This window comes from Sceloporus occidentalis, unplaced genomic scaffold (assembly GCF_023333645.1).
Source record: "Sceloporus occidentalis isolate IW3139 unplaced genomic scaffold, rSceOcc1.0.p SCAF_2, whole genome shotgun sequence".
Classification (NCBI taxonomy): domain Eukaryota; kingdom Metazoa; phylum Chordata; class Lepidosauria; order Squamata; family Phrynosomatidae; genus Sceloporus; species Sceloporus occidentalis.
The window spans coordinates 234,155,459-234,178,817 of NW_028316982.1; the positions used below are offsets into that span (position 1 = coordinate 234,155,459).

The 23,359-nt window shown below is 40.1% G+C and overlaps 2 protein-coding genes across 2 annotated transcripts in view; both read right to left on the bottom strand.

Moving 5' to 3' along the window:
* CCDC181 (coiled-coil domain containing 181) overlaps window positions 1–3,341 on the bottom strand; it is a 35,321-nt gene extending 31,980 nt beyond the window's left edge. Inside the window, exon 1 of the mRNA XM_089512433.1 lies at window positions 3,282–3,341. The gene's annotated coding sequence lies outside the window, so the exon portion shown is untranslated. The remainder of the gene's footprint in view (window positions 1–3,281) is intronic.
* SLC19A2 (solute carrier family 19 member 2) lies at window positions 67–22,934 on the bottom strand. Its single transcript, XM_089508454.1, has 7 exons — window positions 22,882–22,934; window positions 21,745–22,225; window positions 17,279–17,890; window positions 8,341–8,563; window positions 6,715–6,907; window positions 4,042–4,183; window positions 67–3,402 (listed from the first exon to the last, which is right to left on the bottom strand). Exons 1-7 carry the CDS (start codon window positions 22,932–22,934, stop codon window positions 3,274–3,276), a joined length of 1,833 nt encoding a protein of 610 aa, XP_089364580.1. The 3' UTR covers window positions 67–3,273.
* Between the last annotated feature and the right edge of the window lie 425 nt (window positions 22,935–23,359).

The window sequence follows — 23,359 nt, forward strand, 5'->3', positions numbered from 1 at the left end:
TTCAAACTGTATCCATAACATTACACTGTCAATCAGAAAACAAGCTTGTAAGAATATCATAAAATATTTTTATTTGATAAAAAATAGTTTTATAACTTGGACAGAATACAGTTTTCTTTCCCACGATTTCTTGTTTGCACATTCTGTTTTTAGTGCTACAACGCATTTCTTGACAAACTTTTCTCAAAGTACTCCATTAATACATTACACCTTGATTCAATACAGCAATGCAAAAGACCCTGGAACCACTTCCAGGCTTACATTCAATAAACTGCATTATTATGGCATAGCCAGTTACACACAGTACAAGGCAGTTCTTAGGCAAGGAATACCTTCTGTTAACACAAATAAAGACCCAGATGTCAAACACAGAATCCCAAACAATTTTAAACAGATAAAGGGAGTTGATGTGCATCTTTTTTGTTATACAAATAGCAGCTGAGAAGAAACACAAGTAACATGGCACCAGGGAAAGAAGGCACACCAGCAAAAGTAATCTCTTTAAAGTTGCTATTTGCAGCTTGATAGAGACAACTTTGCTGAAATCATATCAGAGAGAGAAAAGGCTGAGCTTCCTCTCCCCACCTTCCATGGTCCTAGTTACATGGGCCTCCAAATAGCTTCTGCTTTAACAAAACAAAAGGTGAGTATACATAAACTGCATTTATACAGTCAACTTCTTGTCTAGTTTATCTGACAATTGTTGTTATTGTTTAGAAGATATCTGGAATAAATTCATGTGGCTACTTGCCCTTCAACCTGAGACAACAGTAAATATGGGATGGAATGCGAGTCTTGTGACTAAAAAGGATTAGCCTCCAATTATGTTGCACTTGAAAACCCACTGCCTGTTGGACCTCTTTACAAAACAGACCTCACTATAAATGCAGCTGCAAAAATCTTATGGTATGAAGAAAACTCTGAATTTATGCAAGAAAGACTATTTCAATGAGCTTCGTCGTACTGAATCTTTCCCTTGAAAGAGGTCAACATTTTAATTAAAATCCAGTTTCAAACTCCCTATAAGTTTGGGGGCAGTAGCACGCTTCTCATGTGTAGCAGAAGAGGAATCACATACATGATTGCCAGGCTCAGTCCTGCAAATCTAGCAATACAGCACGATTTCACATTCTCACATTTAAAAAATCTTAATAAAGGGCAACACTAAGTGGTCAATTATTGCATGACATTAGAAACAGGCCTTAAAATATTGTCTTCACATAATATGCCAAAAATCCAGTTGTTAGTCCCAACTAAAGCAGGTCTAATAGAACTTAAAGAAATGTTGACTTACGTTTCCACACAGATATGGATTTACTTTAACTAGGCCTATGAACTAGACTTAGTAGATCTGTTTGTTTGATTGTTTTCCTTCTACACGGAAATAACGTCCTCATTAAAAATTACACACAGCACCCCTACAGACATGTACATTTTTCTGCATTTGCTTAAGCACATCTGTCCATGGTTTCTTAATCTGTTATCACAGCTCAACACAATACAGAATCATCACATGTGATGACCTAAATATGTTTTTTCAGGCCTACATGTGTAGGGGCAGATAACACTGTCCTTTTTCTTTCATTTATGAAAGTGTATGCAACTCTGGCATAGTTCCATTACACAGACAAATCTAAAATATTCTCAGCAATTATCCAAGGGACATTACTGCAGCTCTGAGGTAAGTCCTGATTATTATGGACTCCTTCAAGCCTCCTATTTTGCAAACAATGAAAAATAAACACAGGCCAAGTAGTTAGCTACGGAAGGGAAGTGGAGCAAAACATGTAACTGAGTAGCAGTTTCCCAGATACCTGCAAAACAAACCATGAAACAGCCTCCTGATATAAAATCATGCTCTACAACACAAGAATGGACAGAACCTGAAATGTTGTAAGCCCAAATCCAATTTTTTGTTCCAATTAAAGCAGACTCACTGTATTAGAGGGAACTTGATTAAGACAACAGTTACATATGTTCCACTGATTGAATGACCTACTCTAGCTAGAGCTAAAAACTGGATTTAAGTCACAGTTGCTAGTCACATTTCCACTTACTAGAACTTACCCCTGTTCTGTATTTCCCTCAGAAAGACCCCTGCAATCTGCTTATCTCTAGCAATTTATGTCAATCAGATGTGACAAACCAGATATTTACCAGGGAAGTCAGAGAAAATACCCATGAGAACAAATGTCCATTCAATGTCGTCAAATGCCTTTGTCCACAACCTGAAAACATAACATTTGGGTAGAAATGGCAATCCAAGAGATTTCTAATAATTGAGTACATTGTGAGAGACAATATTGCTGTCAATTCATTCGCCTGCCCACTATGGAAGTCTACTGTTAAGAGTTTAATAAATACAGCAGCTTAAAAGATTGCTCTCTTTGGATGATCTGAATAAAGAATTGAAGGGAACATAAATTGTCTACATCTGCTCACAGTGACCCACTATGTCTATGAATTGAAAGGTATACATGGCATTTTTATGAGCTCAGCAGTCTATTTACTTAAATCTGACAGATAATGGCAATCACTAAAAGTTTGACCTTCAAAGCATTGATGGGCAAAGTGCAGGTCTCCAGATGCTGTTGGACTGAAGCTCCCATTAGTCTTAATCAACATAACCAGTGGTGAGGAATGCTGGGATTTATAGTCTAATAATATCTGTAGGACCACAGTTTGCTCACTCCTGCTTTAGAAATGCCAAAAGGCAGACAAGATAGGACATACAACAATGCAGAAAATATTTGTGCGCAAAAATGATAACTTTACTATTCATTAGTGCATGTCTCTTTGACAGTGTTCTTTCAATGCCAACTTAAAGTTCACAACTGATTCCAGCTCTTGATTATATCTGAATTCTTCCAGTACCTTTGTGACCCAGTCTACCAAAAGCACTAACAACAATGGACTGGGCTAATTTAACAAACCAATGAAATTCCACTGATTGCTTTATGGCTTGTTTGTCACAAAAGAAAGAGAAGAATCACCTAGCCAGTACCATGCTTTTGATCTTCCCCAGACAGGTCAAAATGGCATATTTGAGGCCATGATTTTATAAACAGTATTCTTACTTATGTAAGATAAAATTTCAATACATTCTGTTACTAACCTATGCTACTAATATAGTACAAATATTGGTCAAGTACAGCTCAGGTAACAGTCTGGAAATAACAGCTTCAGTATACATTAATAAATAGAAAACTGCATATATAAAATAGATCCCACTTGCTCGGGCACAGATGTTGAACAAGTAGAAATTCTGAACTGTTAAATACCATTTTCTGTAGTGTTATTTCTTCTCCTCTCCTTTCTCCAGTACTTCATGATAATACTGCATGTGCCACTGATCAAGAATATGACTGATATGACAGCAAAGTAACCAGCATAGATCATGAACTGTAGTGGGGGGAGGAAAGGGGGAGAAGTGGTTAAAAAAAAAAAGGAGGGAGGAAATCATTAATATTATGCAGGACTATTCCTATGGTTTGGCAGGATGAAGAGAATTACCTAATGCTGCAGCTGAGGGAGGGTATCATTATGGTGCAAAAATGGTCTATTATTTGGGTTTTGCCAGAGGAGAGAATAACCATTTAATTTTTTGGCTCCATGTCTGTAAACTAAGACCTTGTTTCTTTTTGATGCACTGTATGTCACATTTGTGCTCTGTTTAACCCTTTCTGTAAGCCCATTCTTTAGGTATGTTTAAACAGGAAATGAATCCAAAGAGGAGGTTTAATTTTAAAATTAAGCATGAGCAATAGCAAATGGTACTGTTTAATTCTTGCACCTTCTGGGAACTCAGTAAGACAGCTAATGACAAGCATTCCCATCATCTATTAAGAAGATGGCAAAAAACAAAAACAAAAACCCTCTGTCCTCATTAAACGCAGGACATGACACTAGTCATGTCCTCCCAAAAGCCAATACAGGGGAGAAGATGAGTCCATCTTATACTTTGGGGGTAGCCTTAAAGCTTTACCAGGAAAGATATGTTTCCCCTCTTTTCCCAAACAACTAAAATATTTTCAGACCTACCTGTTTAAATATGTCCAGCCCAAGCCCTCTGGCATCAACAACTATCAATGTCAGTAGTGTCTGCAATGCCAGGGCAATGAAAGTATTGACGCCAAAAACTAGGGCATACCGCTTCACACTGAGGTTTGTAGCAATCTGGAACCTTCACATAAAAACAACAGAATGGAAAGATAAAACACAGTGGCAGGAGAAAGGATTTCTAGCGGAGAAATCATGTAAACTAGGTGACAAGTTAGACACATCTGCAGCAGTTGTGCATTTCACATACAGAACTGTTCCAATCACAGAAACAGCCGGGAAAATAACTTTTTCTGGACTACAGCTCCCACATTTCCCTATCCAGCATGGCAACTGAGGCTGGTGAATTCTGGCAGCTGATACCCCAAAAAGAAACTTTCCTCATCTCTTATCACAGTTTTTAAAAGCAATGAGTATATGCAAGCAGCAAGGGAACCAAATCATCCTTAATTTTGTGGCTTACTTCTCTACAACACATTATACTTATCACCAAGAGCTTTGAAGTGAGGTCAAGGTCCCTTTTGATATCAAAGCTTGAGTTGAAAAAAGGTATCTGGTTAGAAAGTCTACAAAGAATAAAACTGCAGAAAATTTCTTGCTGTGTATGTATACCTTTGATTTTTAACCACTGGACTCTTCACACCCTCCTTCTATGGGTGGCGAACATCTTACATCCCAATAGCTGGCTAAGTCTGAAAGATTTTCAGGGGCTATATTCCAATAGTACACAGAGCATTCTACACATACAACTGTCCCAACCACAGCCAATTTGTTCGTTGAAAATTTCCATATGAGGTGACTTTAATTCATTGACACACAATCCAAAATACACTGTTAATATTTCCCAAGCAAGGCAAATTCAAAGACGTCTGACTGGTTGAACCATCCCAGCATGGCAATCTCAGGAAACCAAGATTAGCATGCTTATTTGCAAAATGGGAATGGCAATGACCTAATTTACAGTACTGGGAGGAAAACTGAAGTACAGAAATACTAACTGCCATGATCATCAGGGCCATAAAATAAATTATCAAGGATACCAGATTTCTGCTGGATTGAAGGGAAGAGCCAAGATGCATAACAAGAATGGGAGGGAAAATCTAGCTAAATTTGAAATTCAGCTGAGAAAAATTCAGTAGCTAAATTCCAAAATAAAATGCAACAATGCAAGAACAATGCAATGTCAGCAATGTAATGCAGGATTACTGTACATACATTTCTGGGTTGTAGTAACCTAATCACTATGTGGACAATAATGCAATCCCACTCTATTTGACTTATGAAGGACAATCAGTGAATGCCATGGAGACAATTCAGCTTTAATCAAAGATAATTACAGATCTGGAACTTGCAACATGAAACACCCAAAGAAACTTTGTACCTTTAGCATATCTTGATTATGAACAAGATAGAATACCAGTCATTATGTCAGCATTTTAAGACAATTCAGAATTGCTGTTTACCAGGCAACAGAGAAACATAAAATACTGGATTTACAGTGGGCCCTTGATATCTGCTGGGGTTTGGTTCCAGAACTCTCTATGGATACCAAAATCCGTGGATGCTCAAATTCTATTAAATATAACGATACAGTAAAATGGTGTCCTTTATGTCAAATGGCAATATCAAGATTTCCTTTTTAGAATATACCAGGCTAGCCTGAAGATAGAGGCTCCTCCCTCCATAACTGTCATCCTTCGGCCTGCGAGGGAGTGAATAGGCTGGCCCAGCTCCACCAGGGCTAGCCTGAAGAAGAAGAGCCCTCCCTCTAGTCCATCTGCCTTGGTCCAGGCCTCAGAGGGAGAGAAGAACCACTGGACTTCATCCCCTTCCCCACCACCATTACCTTCTCCTTTTGTGTCGTGTCTTTTAGATTGTAAGCCTGAGGGCAGGGAACCGTCTTATTAAAAATAATAATTGTAAGCCGCTCTGATAGCCATTAGGGCTGAAGGGTGGGGTATAAATAACGCAAATAAATAATAAATAAATAAATAAATAAATAAATAAATAAATATACATTGAATATTTTCAAGCTGTGGATGGTCGACTTCGTGGATAAAGACTCAATGGATACAGAGGACTGACTGTACATTGCAAAGAAATATGTAGTTGAATCCTATTCATGTTTAGTCATTGTTTTGGAAATAACTCAAAATTAAACAAAATGGGGTTTATTTCTCAGGTTTTCATTTCAATTAATTTCAAGACAACATGAAGTATGCAAGGAAACTTGTAGAGTGTTCTCTACATCTGGCTTACTTCTAAAGTCTAGTCCTCATGTGCTAAACATGCAATACTAGCATGCCAGTGCAGCTTCTGATTACAGCATTACCTTCAGGCAAAGTAAGCCTGTTTAAAACAAGATACCAGGCCCCATTAGGCTTATGTGCCCCACAATGAGCCATGAATTGGTAACACATCCCCTGATTTTTCTTCTATTAAAAAGCTCTGCTTTCTGTTTGAATTTACTAGTTACAACCAAGGTGTCCAATTTCTAGATCTTTTTAACTTGAGCTCAGAAGAGTTTGCAAAGCATGGATATTTCATGGCTTTCTGAAATTTCCAAATACATAAAAATGTAAAAATGTCAGTGCAACCCAAAGCTGGGTTGTTAGGATATCTCTATACTGACCAAATTAGCAAAGAAATACTTACGTCGCAATTGTGATGAGCAACATATAGACAATTCGGAATAGTACATAGGAAGTGTAGCACACCCAGATGTTATGAACAGTGTCCATGATATACACAGCCGCAGCAATGAAGAGGGAGAACATGGCTAAGGCTATCTCACCCCAAGTAGCCCAAGATGTTTTTATGTGACCAGCACCAAACACAGCCACAGCTCCTACAAGTGCAAAAACCAAACAAGTCAGTGTTCTACAATACTTATATCCAAAATGTGTACATTTACAGTATATGTTTTGAAGACCTTTTTTGAAAAATGTATATTAGACATCCATGACTAGAACAAACAGGAAATGCAGTTTCAGTAATCATGTACCTGTGATTTCACAGAGTTCAGAGTAAATGGAAAGCGAGTTTGGATTAGCACTTCTACAAGCCTAAAAGCAGGGTTTCTATCACAAGAAACATCATGCCCATCTCTTAAATTCCATTAGCCTCCTTGAATCCCATTTTGGGAGAAAGGTGGGATAAAAATCCCCTAAATAAATAAATAAAACCAAATTAAAATTATGTAAGTTTAATAGCTGATTATCTAATCCTAATAAGAAATTTATTATTAAAGTATTATTACTACACTAATAAAAATATGGTTATTATGACAATACATAATTATTGCTGAAAACTTATTTTAAAATTATTTATCCTGGTACTCAAAGGCTGTACAAGCTATTAAACATATTATAAACTGCCCAACATTGTTAGAAACAAGAGACTTTATGTTTTTTAATAATAATAATAATGCACAATTAAAGTTTACAGAATGATCCCAGTGTAGCCAGAATGGAAGTAAAAGCTTGTGGAACAATCAGGTCTTTGCTTGCTGGAAAAAAAGAATAAAGTTTGCCCAACTGTTTCTCCCTGGAGGAATTTCAAGAGAAGGTGGCCCAAACCTCAAGCCTTTATGAACCAAAGATTCAAAGGCAGGAGGCAAAGTAGAACTTTCCAGAAGAGCACACAAGTCTGTGTGCACGACACAGTTGCCCACTTCCATGCTATGAACATTGTTGTTGTACAGTAAAGCCTGTCAAACCAAAGTCAGGTTGTTCCAACATGCATTATGTTAAAACATAAGAATATTCACCACACAGTATTTCCAAACTTGTTAAGCATGTTTGTTTGGATTACTTCTCCAGGAGACTGCTATAAACACTCTTTATCTCCAGGCAGCATTCCAAAACATTACTAAATTGTTAGAAGAAGCAACCAAGGCTGCATCCACATTGCAGAAATGATCCAGTTTGACACCATTTTAATTGCTATGTTTATTGAATTCTGGGATTTCTAGTGAGACATTTAATCTTCACTACCAGATAGGTTTGGTCCCACAACAAACTAAAATTCCCAGAATTCCACAGCATTGAGCCATGGCAGTTAAAGTGGATTACTTCTGCAGTGTGGATGCAGCCTGAGTCATCTCATGCATATGTCATATGATTCTCAACAACAAAAATTTGATTGAGCATTTTTCAGGCAATATGGTACCTCCCTGCATTATCAAGTACCAGCTGTCGTAAGTAAAGTAAATTGAGTGCTTAGGATCCCCATGATATACCATACATTTCACCAAATAGAGTTAAAAAGAAAGAAACTTACCCAGCAATGTGGAAGCTGCTTCCACACCACCATTGTAGATCTCGAAGCTCTGAGAAGGTAGCACTTTTTCCCACAGGCCTTGAATATAGTTTATGACCTGCAGGTAGCCACATGTTGAAAGTGCCCACCAGACAGACCAACACAGCAGAGTCCGAGAAGAGTAACATTGAAGGAAATCCTGCCAGAGTTCTTTTATTACTTTTCCAATGTTCACCTTCTGCTCCTATGTAGATTAAAAACAAACATTCAGCTAATATTTCTATGCAAGCTGTCCAAAAGGACTAAACCTTCAAGGAGCATACACTACCACAACCACATCTGCACTGCATAAATAATCCAGTTTGACATGGATTTAATTTCCATGGCTCAATGCGATGGAATTCTGGGAACTGTAATTTGGTGTGCCACCAGAGCTTTCTGACAGAGAAGGCTAAATGTCTCACAAAACTACAAATCCTGGAATTCCATAGCAGTAAGCCGCAGCAGTTAAAGTCGTGTCAAACTGGATTATTTCTGCAGTGCAGATGCAGCCCAAAAACAGCAATACCTGATTGTTAACCCATCAAAACAAACAAATCAAAAAACACATAAAACCCTGAATCCATGGCAAAGTAGACTTAAGTCTTAATAGTCTATATAGCACATGGTTTGCCCAACTCATGAATCACAAGTATCAAGCATAAATATGCATGTTTCCATAATGCCTTTTGATGTGGTTTAAATGACTTTATACCATACCCCAAAGGAATCAGATATTGTACTGGGAAGAAGATTCTGACTAGTCTTTTAATACACTACTGGTGAAATCTGAATAGGAACTTTAAAAATAATCTATCGACCACAAAGCAACCACAAAAGATCTTTTACTCCTATTTCTTCACTATATAAATTATTAAAATCTGTTTTAATGCTTATCCTTCTTAATTTGAGGCTGAAGATAATGAGTAGGATGAGCACAGAACTCTTTATTGCTCATATCAATATGTAATGCAATCTGTAAAAAGTGAAAGCAGTAGTTTCTGCTATTAGTCCATGTTCTCATTATTCAACAAGTAGAAACCAGATCACCCAGCACCACATCATTTGGGGAGTCCAAGGATGAGCAAGGTGTGGCAACACCCAGCATTCCTCACTACTGGCTTCTAGCTAGACCCAATGCAAGTTGTGACCCAAAAAAGTCTGGAGGGCTGCACTTTGCCCACCCCAATATAATCAATGAATATAAGAAATATGGGCAATTCTGAATCTTTGTCCCTCCAGCTTTTTTCAGCTGTAACTCCCACAATCCCTATCCATTGACCATGCTGGGTGGGGCATTTGGGAATTTGTAGGTGGAAACATCTAGAGGGCCAAAATTGCCCCATTCATGTGTTAGCAAACTGAAATAAATTCTTAAATAGAGATTTCCTCAGTAATTTTAGTCATTTGTTCATTTGTTGAATTAAACCTGCTTTTCTCCCTGGATGGGACCCAAAGTGGGAACAATACACATTATAGAAATTATCCAGTTTGAGACCACTTTAACTATCCTGGCTCAATGCTAGGGAATTGTGAGAACTGGATTATCTCTGCAGTGTGTTTTAGACCCCAGTTTACAATAATTTAAAACAGAAGTTTAGAATATAAAGCCACTAGAAGGCATATTCCATGGAAACAGCCATTTCACATTATTCAACCAGTTTTTATGGGAAAGATTTTGCTTCACTGAACAAAGTAAACATTTTTGGAAAGTTAGATAAATGGTAGTTCCAAGAAGCAGAGCTGCTCTAATAGATGTTATGAGATACAGAATGGAAAAGTTGTGGCTGATGTAAAAGATGAGAAAGGAAATAATACTGTTCTTTAACTACCCAGCACATTAATAGGTTGACAAAACACTGTCTTATGTGATCAGCGAAACTATGATGGTGGTGTGCATCATAGATGAGTCATTATGTAATCAAATACAGTATTACCAAATGAAATTATTTCAAAAATCTGTCACTTGGACCAGGCTGTTTTTTTATTAGCTAGGATGGTAGCTCAATTTCCAAAATGCAAAATGCAGCACAGAACAGAAACATGGATAACAACATACTTCTATGTTATTAAGACTGATTAATTCTGCTATGTTGGGGGTGTTTTAGCAAGAAACTTAGTTGGTTCTCTGTAAACTAGAGCGGGGAAGATGTGGCTCTTCAGATTTTTTTTTAAAAAAATAGCTCCTATTAGGCTTATTTAGGTACTGCGGAAATAATGCAGTTTGACACCATTTCAATTGCCATGGCTCCATCCTAAGGAATCCTAGGATTTGTAGCTTGTTGCAACACCAGAGCTCTCTGACAGAGAAGGCTAAATATCTCACAAAACCACAAATCCCAGAATTCCATAGCACTGAACCATGGCAGTTGAAGCGGGGTCAAACTGCATTACTTCTGCAGTACAGATGTAGTCTCAGTCAACCCAGCCAACACTGTAAGATATGTGTGGCAGGTCAACACTGTTTGGAAGACCACACTTTTTGTATTTTTCTAGTACAATTTCTGTATATATGTACAATATTAAAGGTTGCCTGGAATCAAGCATCCCAAGTATGGTCAGGCCCCACCTGGAATATTGTGTCCAGTTCTGGGCACCACAATTTAAAAAGGACATTGAGAAACTGGAGTGTGTCCAAAGGAGGGCAACTAAAATGGTGATAGGTCTGGAAACCTTGCCCTATGAGGAATGACTTAGGGAGCTGGGGATGTTTAGCCTGGAGAAGAGAAGGTTAAGAGGTGATATGATAGCCCTGTTTAAATATTTGAAAGGAAGTCATATTGAGGAGGGAGTAAGCTTGTTTTCTGCTGCTCCAGAGAACAGGACCCGGAACAATGTATGCAAGCTACAGGAAAAGAGATTCCACCTCAACATTAGGAGGAACTTCCTGACAGTAAGGGCTGTTCGACAGTGGAACAAACTCCCTCGGAGTGTAGTGGAGTCTCCTTCCTTGGAGGTCTTTAAGCAGAGGCTAGATGGCCATCTGCTGGGGATGCTTTGATTTGGATTTCCTGCATGGCAGGGGGTTGGACTGGATGGCCCATGCGGTCTCTTCCAACTCTTATGATTCTATGATGTATGTTTTCATACTGATCAAAACCTTGGAAACATACTCTTAAAAATAATTAACAACTCGGCTTTCTCATTCCTTGAATTTATCTAAAATAGTTACTTTTTAAAAATCTGAATGTTCGTCATTCAGCTTTCTTGGGGCTTTCTTTTCTTGTCCTCTCTTCTCTTAGTTATCTCACAAAAGGAGTTAAGTTACAATTACAGTTTTATATGGTTTTGCCTTAGTTACTAGGCAAAGTAACTACTTATACACAGCCAATTAATTGTCTGTACCTAGGTTTAGTGCTGTGTTAGGGAGATCCCTTGCATTCTGCCTGTGCTTCTAAAATCTGCTTGCTGGTATCACAGACAATACTCATATTTCTCCATGTACAAAGGAAGGACAGGATCTCTCCTTGATTGTTTGTTCCCATCAGAGCAAAAGGATCTACTTGTCAGTGGTGAGCAGCTGGGTACATTTTGTGCATCCTTGTTATCAAGAAAGAATTTACTGGATTTTCCTCCAGATCCACTTGATGGAGTCTCCTGTGGTACAGCATGGTATGTCATAATGGGGAGCCAGCATGAGATATGATCCTGGAGACCAGGGTTCAAATCCCCACTTGGCCATATTAACCCACTGGGTGACCTTAGGCAAGTCACATTCTCCTTCAGCCTCAGAAGATGGCAAAGGCAAACCCCACTCCAAACAAATCTTGCCAGGAAAACCCTGTGATATGTTAACTTTTGTGTTGCCGTAAGTCAGTAATGACTTGAAGACACACAGCAATGTCTTAATGCCTGACGATATTTCACACACCCATACCTAAGCTGATAGTAATGGCCAATGGGTTTTTTTTTTTGGGGGGGGGGGTTATGAGAGTGTTTGCCAAAAAGTAACTTTTTCAAAAATAATCCTAAAAGTAACTTTTTCTACACTTGATATTAGCCAAAAGGTGAGAAGCAAAAGTAACTTTTTCAAGCTCTGAAGCATTAGGGCATTAAAGCTTTTTCCTCTTGTCTGCAGGCCCCACTAATTCCCAAGGCTGTAAGAAGCAGTGAATTTAACCACTTGCTTTTAAGAACTCAAAAGAGAAAATGCAAATCCTTGTGCACCATTTTAATTAGTTTACAGATTAGTCTTCTTTCTTCATCATCTTAAAAATGAAGCAAACTGCTGCTAGAGTAAACACCATATTTAGATGCATTTTAGCTACAACACCGAGGAAGAAGTCTTTCAGAATAACTTAAAAATTTGCACACCATACTCCATGCCTGAGGACTGTGCAGAAAGTAAGTAAAGAACTATCGCAACAATTACAGGTTGCCTATTGTAACAATAACTGCATTTTGCTATGTGAAAAAAAGAATGGTTATCTGCCTAATCTCTGCATAGGCAAACATTTACAGTGCAGCTGAGGTTAAACAAATGCTATCACAGTAGCTTTCTGCAGATGCTGAATAAGGGAGACCATTTTCAGGTCTTTGATGTAAGTCACCAACTTGCAATAAGTTAGAAACAACTTAAAGGCACACAACAACAACCAAGCAGCTAAGTGGTAGAATTCAAAACCGAGTTAGTCTGGATCAGTATGCAAAGGGGCATCATAATACTTTTGAGACCGAGAAAGAAAGACAGTAGCATAAGCTTTCATAGACTTCAGGCTACTTCCTCATATGTCTAAGAAGGCTTATGTTACCTTCTTTCTTTCTCTCAGTCTCAAATGTGCTGCAATATGCCTTTGCATACAAGTCACTAAGTGTAAATTACATTCTCTCTGTTATAGCTCCTTCTCCACAAATGAAAAACTTCATAAAGGAAAAGCCTCAGCCCACCCCAGAGGACTGCTAAAAATCCTAATCTCTTTGTATTTTAGCATTGGGGAAATTAATAGATTGAGAGCAAGTTTTTTCTGTTGCAAAAACTGTCAGAAGTGACACATGGGCCCTTGGTATTTGCTGGGGTTTGGTTTCAGGACCCTGCATGGATACCAAAACCTGTAGATGCTGAAGTCCAATTAAATACAATGACATAATAAAATGTGTCCCTTATATAACATGGTAAAAACAAGGCTTGCTTTTTGGAATTGATGATTTTTTAAAATATTTTCAAGTAATGAATGCTGGAATCCATGGATAAAGATTCCATACAGTGTCTGACTGTACTTTCACCAACATCAAGAGAGGACACAATAAAAGAGAGCAAAGTGTTTGCATTCTCAGGATCAAGGGCAATTCTCAAAGTGGGAGAAATTAGTTTTTGGACTACACTGTTACACTGGCTGAGGGATTCTTGGGAATGATAGCCAAAAAAGTAGCTTTCCTATAAAATAAATAATAAATAAAAAATTTATTTCTATCCCGCTTTTCGCCAGGCAATCAAAGCGGCATACAACAATTTAAAATACATCCATATATACATAGTCCCCCCCCCTTTTAAAAACAAGATTAAACAATATACCTAGGCAATTTTGAACTCTCATAACTGGATATGCAAAATCGACATATCTCATTTTCTGTGTGAAACCAGTTGCCTGGAACCAGTATTCTCAAGAAGGCAAGGAACTTTTATTTTAAAAAATAAAATAAACATTTGAGCTGGAATCCTATAGTGTCTGCTGTGGTGTGACTACACCAACAAGACGGAGGCAGCATCAACAGGAAGGGAAAGTGCCAGAGGTGGTAAGGAAGGAAGGGAAAAGTTGGTGTTGGTTGGATAAAAAGACTGTTAGGCTCTGTGCTGCCCTTCTTGAATACGTACTTGGCTTCCAGGAGTCATTGGGAGAGCCATGGTACAAGAGATTGTCCAATCTAGCCATCCTATAGTATTTTGGCTTCATGGACTCCCCAACAACCAAAGCCAGGCTCCCCACCCCACTCCATCCAAAGCCAGGCATTCAAAAAACAGGCAGCACAAGAATGGCAGCCTTCTTCTGCTATCACTGCTGTCTCCTCCTCCCTGCATGACAGCAAACAAAGTCAAACTAGTGGTGTCATGGACCAGTAAACCAGCAATAGGACCCCAGCCTTCAGTTACCACTTTTGCTGCCACAACTGGAACAGGTCTTCAGCCTTCAACATTAAAGTTATGGTCTTCATCACAACTGAGTTGAGGATGAAAATTATAAAGATACATTACTGTTATATGTTTACAGAAGATTTGACACCCAGAAAGTGTCAAATGGCCTGGTGATAAATATTCCAGGGGAAAGCTTGTTCAACAAATGCTATGGAAAGGGCTCATAACACATAGTCATTAGTTACTACTTAGACTGGGAAAGTTATCAGCCCAACATTTTAAAGTAGTGGTCAAAAGAGTGTAACAACTACTGTACTATTGAACTATTGAATCTATGGTTCTATGAAACATACTACGTCACATCTAATTGTTGCAGGCAAAAAGTGTTTCTCCTAATAGGTTCAAGAAAGATTAACTTGTTTACAGGCCAGAGAGAGAATGGTTGCAATATTGCTGCTCATCATTCTATCTAGATCATTCATTCTACCAAAAAGAAGAAGAAAAAGCCAATAGCTCTAAGAAGTTGCACCATGAGCAACCTATACCTCATCTACCCTTGATTTAAGGACCTAGTTGTACAGCCGCTCAATGAACTGGGGTATCTAATAAAGAGAAGCTAACCTGAGGACACAATCAATGATAGATGATTGTCCTCAAATAACATGATTTTAGGATCATAGCATTATGCTTACGTGTAATATAACAAAAGCCATTGATTCCTGATTTTGGCAAAGAAGCACTAACATAAATATAAATTCTGTAAACATTACAAGATGTAAACATTACAAGATGGAAGGATAGATACTCCTATCCATTTTGATTTATGCAAGAATATATTACATATTTACAAGATTAGACATGAAAGCATAGTGGTTTGATCCTATACTCATTAAAATGAGATGAAGTGCTTCTAACACCCAGCATACGTTTAACACTCTGTGACTTGTCATTATTTTCTAGTGATCATACTTACAGTGTAAAGTACACTTTTTTCCTAAAGACCTGAAAGAAAATTTGTTCCACTTCAGTATTATTGAGATAGAGAAAAATGCTGTATCAAGGAGGAGATGGAGTTCTGTATGCCAGCCTAATTTTTTGTTACCCACCTGACCTACCCTTCCCTTGCTTAAGGGAAGAAAGCATGCTATAACGTAGATTCCCTGCAAAAGACTAAACAAACTACATTCGTCATTTGTTCACAACCACAACTGTTCTCTCAGCTTTACAATAATCCTCTTCTAGGAAAGCAGTGTTCAACTAGGTAACATTAATTCCATGGAATGTTAATAGCTGTAATTATCAACAGCAGCCTAGTAAACAAAACTAAATCACACAACCCACTCAACCCAGTCAAAAGGTTTCCAAGTCATTTCTAGCCTCATTTACACCATTACAAAAACTCATTTTAGGCTAGAATGTTTACTGAAGGTTTACTCCTTCTTTCAAGTTCTTTAAAAAGCATTTACATGCAATGGAACCTCCTTTTCCTGAATGCACACTCCCAACCTAGACTTCCATTTGCTCATATCTCTTGACTTCAGTTGACATTTTCCTAATAACTTTACTACTCAACTGTTTGTTTTTCCATTTGTAAAGAGTTCCTAGAGGAGAGCTTAGAAAAGCTCCCCTTTTTGATGACAAAAAAAGAGATTCTGGCAACTGTAGCCTGACCTAGAGTTTAAAATATTATCCTTATGATAGCTAGCCATCTGCCTTCAAAAGCAAGCAAGCAGCACCTGCTTTTAGAAGTGCTATTGGCAAAAGCTGTCCTGCCCAATAAAAATTAAATTTCCTGAAAAACTTGCAATGAAGGAGGCAACATATTTGGTTTTCTTGTACTTGTATATTAAAAGATACTTGTTCTTACAGGCAATAGGACTCTACCAACACAATTATGCTTAGGAATACAGCCCCAGAATTTAAATAGATCAGACATCTGAAAACCAGTGAATTAGTCCAGGGAGTCTCAGGCAAGGAAAACACAGCAGACACTGCGTGTATAGAAGTACCTTCAAGTCACCTGTCCACTTATGGTGAATTTAACTGGGTTTTCTTAGGCAAAGAATACTAAGAGGCAGTTTGACATTGCTTTCCTCTGAAATTTAGACACCAAGACTTGTGATTCTTTAGCAGTTTCCCATCCAAGTACTACCAAGACTGACCCTGCTCAGATTCCAAGATCAGATGAAATCAGGCGTCAGCAGGGAGGTGGAGAGATGCAAGCTGCACCAGGTGACATACTAAGGAGGGTGACACCACTGATCCCCAAATATCTGCCTTTAGGTAGAAATTAGCTGTGAGTTTGCCTGTGTCCCCTTAAAGCCCTGGAGCTCAACAGAAGAGAAGGCATGAATGGGATGAGGCTCATCATTGGATAAGGTGGAAACAGAAGAAACCTCATTTTATATTTTAAATTTCACTCTTTTTAAATTTTCTTAAAAACCATCACATCTTCCCAGATTTTCATTTGACCCCATGAAACTATGTAAATATAAATACATTTATACTTTCATATGATACTGTAATTTAAAGGTATAATTTTAATTTTGCTAGTTGTTTATGTTACAACTATTGTTGCTGCATTCAGCGATATACGGGAATTACGATTTACTAATAACATTAGTACAAAAACCATTACTAAGTACTATGCATGGTGTTGTATGAGAGGAGGTCAATTGGGGGGGATGACACTATGAATTACTATGCTGGGTGACACCAACCCTAGTGATGCCAATGGGTGGGAGTTGGTGCCTTAAAGTGTATTCAAGCCCCTAATAGATCACAGTCGATTAATCCATCACAAATTTGCTGTCGTAGCTTCTACTCCCTTGAAACAGCAGTAGTGCTTACCTGCTGCTCCTCAGGATGCTCTTCTATATTTAAAGGGACCTTCGATTCAACTTCTTCCCACCCAGGCACCCTCTTTAAGGCAGGATCATCTTGGATGACTGTTCCATTTTTACAATCTACAACCTTCGTCTCCTTACTGACCTGTGCATTCAAGTGATGGTGATGAAAGAAAAGACTTTTTTGTGGCATAGGCAGAAACCAGGCCACAGCAAAGGCCACAGATACAGAGGTGAGAGACACTACATTCAAAATGAAGAGAGACCAGCCAACGACAGACACCAGGATCTGCCCACAGACTGAACCCACAGTATAACCCACAAGGGCTGCACTTCGGCAATAACTTGTGACTTTTTGGTATAAGTTTAAGTCCACAACACTATAAATGTAGGAATAATAGGCTATTTCTGTTGCAGTCACCAGTCCATAGAAGAATTCCAAGAACTGAGTTGCCAAGAGTCCTTTGGCATAAAGCAGCATAAACCATGTCACAATAAGGCTTAGTCCTTGCAGAAGTATGACAGGCTTGTATCTGAGGAAGTCTGTTGCCAGGAAGACAGGGAACAGCAGAACCAGGTAAGAATAAGTCCATACTGGATATATTTCATTGAAGACCTATAAGAGGAAGAAATAATGAACTTTATAAAACAGGAAAATTCACATTCCAAAAACAGATATTTGATTAGTCATATCTGGGGATGCTGTGAACAGAGTTTATAAACTGACAGGTTTCATTTTTATTAATACTTTCTCCACAATAACAAGGTGCTAATAACTATCTAAGATGCAATTCATGTTACAGTGTAAGGTCATGAAATATGCTTAAACAGCCATATAGCCCCATACATATAAGGCAAACAGATCAACCTTCAAGCTAGTAGTAGTATGCATCTACAAATCACCCATCAACTTATGGCAATTTGAATAACTGTTCTTTAAATCCGAGGTGAAGAGCCTTGGTCATCCTTGGCAGGTCTATTTCTATATCAAAAAGGAAAAAGAATATAGGCTGTTGCTTCTGAAGAGCTTCTGAGGTTCTTCAGAAGGAACACACTACTTTTCAGCTAAAGGTTATGCTGAAATAAATTGGTTGATCTTAAAGGTGCCACAAAATTATTCTTCCTTCCCTTTTTAAATACTTATTTGGAAGAGTGGTTGAAGTACACAATGTCTGAGAAACACTTTGTTACACAGACAAGCTGACATGACACTATATCTGACTTGGAAACTGCTGTGAGGAAACAAAGCATGGGGAGGTGGGTCATATGACTATGTCCATATGACAATTTTTTAAAAAAGGGACAGAGTTCAAGAGCATTAATTTAAAAAAACAGGAGCAAGCAAGCCAACTGAAAACTTGTAGGACTGGATGCATCATCTCTTTGATAACATCTGCAGCAAATTTTCCCATGATCTGTAGCTGCCAAAATGAGATCATGTGCAATAGCTCTGTTTCACCTACACAGTAAGAAACCATCAAACCAGCCTACGTGATGTTATACAATAAATATTAATACAAGGTGAGGAGTACCAAGAAAGTGAGCATGATGTAGTGGTCTAAATATTGGACTATGACTCTGGAAACCAGAGTTCGAATTCCCACTCAGCCATGAAAACCCACTGGGTAACCTTGGGTAAGTCACAACCTCTCAGCCTCAGCAAACCTTCTCTGAACAGATCTTGCCAAGAAAAACCCCTGATGGGTTCGCCAAAGGGTTGCCATAAGTCTGAAATGAATTTAAGACAGGGCAACACCAATGAATACCAAATTCAAACACTGTTAGAGCAGGAACTGCAATGGAACCCATGTCTAGGTTCTCCATCATCGTTTCTACTTCACAAGCATCTGTTATGTGGCAGTTCAACAGGATCTGAACAAGCTCAGCTTCAGGAAAGAAGAGGTCACTGTATACAGTCAACTGTAAGTCGACCTCATATATAAGTCGAGGGCAGGTTTTGAAAGAAAAATTATGGATTTTATATGACCTGTGGATAAGTCGAGGGTAAAACGTAGGGACACATAACAAAGGATCTAAAGGATGAAGAGAAAGAAGACAATGCCAAAAAACTCACAAAATTCCAGCAAGCATAACTGTTAGTTCTCACACTAAAGACTGGAGGGATGAGAGACTAGAGGGAAGTAAGCGTGTCCAGGACAAAATACGCTCTTTTCTTTCACCAAGGGATAATTCCTTTTTTAAAATAAGAGTTAAAGATGGTACTCACATTGGCCTGTGGATAAGTCGACTCAGGTTTTTGGGATCAATTTTCTGACTAAAATTTCTAGACTTATACATGAGTATTTACAGTAAGCTCAAAATGCTTCCTGGGCAGGTGCTTATGTAACGTTCATCTGAAATTGTTCTAGGTAGAACATGAGACACTTGCCCTGAGCAGCTCGTTCTACATGTGAACTTTGAAAGAAAACATTGGCAAGACTGCTTATGACTGCACTTTTCAAGGCAGCAAAAGCCTCCCTGTTTACTGAGGTTTAGTGGCTCCTGGAAGAATTAAAACTGACCACTTCCAGTAATTGTTTCCTGGACTGGTTTCCTGCTAATAACCATCAGCGTTCAGGTCTTTGATTACTAGTTTCTAAATTCAAATCCCATAATTCTGTTTCTGATTCTTCTTTGTTTTTATTAGCTCACCTTGTGCAACAACCAAAATGAAAATGTATTTTAAATAGTAATAATAATAATAATACTGAAATCCACAGTCAAGCATACTCTCATCCTTGGACATAGACATATTACTTTATTAGGGAACCTAGATAGGTAGACACACAGGTTTTCATGGACTGGCAGCAGCAACTTAGAGTCAGAGGAGGACAGATGTTGAGTTAAGCGAAGTGTGCTGCTTCTGGGCTGCCTCCAGACAATTCGACTCTGGACAAATTTTAAAAGCACAATACTAGAACGCAACAGTTTAACAGTGTATGCAGCCTCCAGTGGTTCTCAACCTTCCTAATGCCGTGACCCTTTAATACAGTTCCTCATGTTGAGGTGACCCCTGACCATAAAATTATTTTCATAGCTACATGCAAATATGTGTTTTCCGATGGTATTAGGCAACCCCTGTGAAAGGGTTGTTTGACCCCCAAAGGGATCCCGACCCACAGGTTGGGAACCCCTGCTCCAGACTGAGTGAAGGATGTCGCTTCATGAGAAATTAGAAATTGTATATACTACATTAAACTATAGTCAAGATCAGCCTTCCTCTAACTAAGCTGTAGCCCCACACATATAGGATATAGATGGCTGAGGCTAACAAAAATTCTTAGGTGTATGGATGCCTGAGATTGAGAATATTACCTCTTCAACACCACAAACCCCTCAGAAACTGTGGCTTGGAGTTATGCTGCTGCCACACTGCAGAAGTAAAGCAGTTTGATCCCACTTGAACTGCCATGACTCAGTGCTATGGGATTCTGGGACTTGTAGCTTGGTGAGATATTTAGCCTCCCCTGTCAGAGAGCTCTGGTGCCCCACCAGACCACAAATCCCAGGATTCAACGGCACTGAGCCATGGAAATTAAAGTGGTGTCCAACTGCTGTATTCTGTAGAGTGATAGTAGCTTTATAGCGCACAAACGCAATTTCCTCAAACTCTGACAAATCCGAGTGTGTAAAGAGATATTCTTGTGACAATGCACCCAGGAGGCCTCTGGCAAAAGGAAGGTGCATGACTTCCCCATTAGCACACCCTTTTCTCCTCTCTCTCACTGGCACACAGCCCACAATCTGGGCTACTCTGGGAGGTGATGATTCTGGATGCAGAAGACTAAGGCCGCATCTGCACTGCAGAAAAATCTGGTTTGACCCCACTTTTATCTGTCATGGCTCAATGCTGTGGAATTCTGGGAACTGTAGTTTGTGGTGGCACCACAGCAGAGTTACAACTCCCAGAATTCCATAGCATTGAGACACGGCAGTTAAAAGGAGGGAGGGGGTAAACTGGATTATTTGTGCAGTGCGGACGCAGCCTGAGCCAAATGATCAAAGACTGTGTCTGACTTCAGGTTCTGAAGCAAAAGATGTTATAAGCGCCAGAGTTGATGAAGCGACACAAAACCAGGAAACAGGGACTCTCTCTGACAGAAAGCAGCTCCTGGGCTCGCCATCGATCAAGGCGGGCTCTCTGCGCATGCTCCAGGCTCCTCTCTCTCTCTCTCTCTCTCTCTCTCTCCTCTTCTGGGGAGCCAGTGTATGTAGAAGTTTAAGTGAGGCTTCAAATGCCGTCTCTGCCAGAGAGCCCCGAGGGTCTCGCTCCTTTTCCCTTCTGCAGTGCCTGGCCCTCCTCCTTTAGGCCCCTTGCCCACCGAGGAGGGCCCTTTCGCCCGGGGCTCCATTTTGAGGTGCCTCAGACGCTTGGCCTGGCATTTCCCGGGGCCTTCCTCTGCCCAGCCCTCCCTCCCTCCAGGCCCATGACCCTTCTTGCCTGCCCTCCCGAGTCCCGGGGCCCCTCACCTGGCTCTGGCTGAGGTTCTTGTCGGGGCCCAGGAGGTACGGGGTGAGGAAGGGCTCCGAGGGCCGGAGGTTGGCGAAGAAGCCGTAGCTGCAGAGGACGGCGGTGGGGAGGGCCCAGCCCACGCCGCCCGGAACACCAGCAGCACCAGCAGCAGCAGCCCTCCTGGCCGCCCCGACGGAACCAGACCCGAGCCCGCCCAGGACGGCGGCGCCCTCCTCCGCTTCCATCCGACGAGGCCCGGGACCAGGGGCCTCCTTCTTCCTCCGCCAGCGGGGCTCCTGGAAGGGAAGAGCGGCCGCCAAAGGCACCTTGGCCCCGGCCTCTAGTTGGAGGCCCTCTGGGGAGGAAACACCACCTTTTGGGGCGGAGAAGAGGAGGAGCTGGGCGAAGCGGGAGGAAGAAGGAGGGCTGGCTGTGGTTCTAGGACTAGAAGGCCTCACGGTGACAATCCCAGGCCATTGGCCGCCACGGCTGAGGATTCTGGGAGTTGAAGTCCAGAATCCCTTAATAAGGGGCTTGCACACTTTGGAGGAGAGGAGACCCCTGCTGGACTACACTCTTGCAGTGCTGCTGCTGCTGCTGCTGCTGCTATTCCACTTTGGCACCCAACTCCCAGAATTCCACAGCCTTGAGCCAGGGCAGTTAAAGCGGAGCCAGTCCAGGTTACTTCTCCAGTGTGGATGCAGCCAAAGTCAACTTACAGCAGTTAACAACAACAAATAGATCTCAGGCTCTAACCTCTATGGCAGAGGCTGGCAAAGTATGGCCATTCAGATACTGTTGGACTACAGTCAGCCCTTCTTATACACGGATTTCTTATACACAGATTCAAGCATCCACGGTTTGAAAGTGTTCAAATATCAAAGCTTGATTTCCCATTTTTTATAAGGGACACCATTTTGCTCTGCATTGTATTTAATGGGACTTGAGCATCCACGGATTTTGTTATCCATGGGGATCTTGGAACCAAACCCCAGCGTATAACAAGGGCCCACTGTCCTTTCATTGCCACTGATGATGATGGCTGGGGCTGACAGAGTTTCAGTCCAGCCGTATCTGGAGAGCCACAGGGTTCCCACCTCAGCCTCAGAGTGACCCTAGATCCTTGCCTTTTTTTACAGCGTTGCTTGCCTTACTTTGCCTTGCGTTGTTCTACAATTAGTGACAGTTCTTTGCCTTGTTTGAGCATCTCTGTGACTACAGAGTTTGGCTTGTATTACAGTTAATGCAGTTGTTATTTGAAGAGATGTATCAGAGATTCATTTCTTCAGCCCCTTCCCTTTTCCCAATTCTTATGACTCTTTCACCTACTATTTTGGGGTGGTTTTCTTTAGGCCTGCCTGATCCATTGTTTTTGAATCTGTTGGTTGACTTCCCTCTGGAAAACGCAGGAGACTTCTCATAAGAAAACAGCAAAGAGATCTTTGACCCACCACTGGACTTTGAGTGAACTTCAGCGGCTGAGTTTCAGCGCTCTTGTCACACAGGAAAGTCATTACTAAAAACAGCCTGTTCTCTCTTTCAACAAAATTTTGGACCATATTACAAGGTTACCTAACCAGCAGGTAACTAAACCCTTGGTACACTTCAAAAAATAAAAATCTCCAGGCTCAT

Excerpts from the sequence above, each read along its gene's own strand:
- SLC19A2 (XM_089508454.1), bottom strand. The coding sequence starts at position 22,934 with ATGCTCAAACAAGGCAAAGAACTGTCACTAATTGTAGAACAACGCAAG. Across the intron at positions 22,226-22,881 it reads GTAGAACAACGCAAGGCAAA|AATCCTCAGCCGTGGCGGCC; the intron begins GTAAGGCAAGCA and ends TTCAACTCCCAG. Across the intron at positions 4,184-6,714 it reads TTGCTCATCACAATTGCGAC|GTTCCAGATTGCTACAAACC; the intron begins GTAAGTATTTCT and ends TTTTATGTGAAG.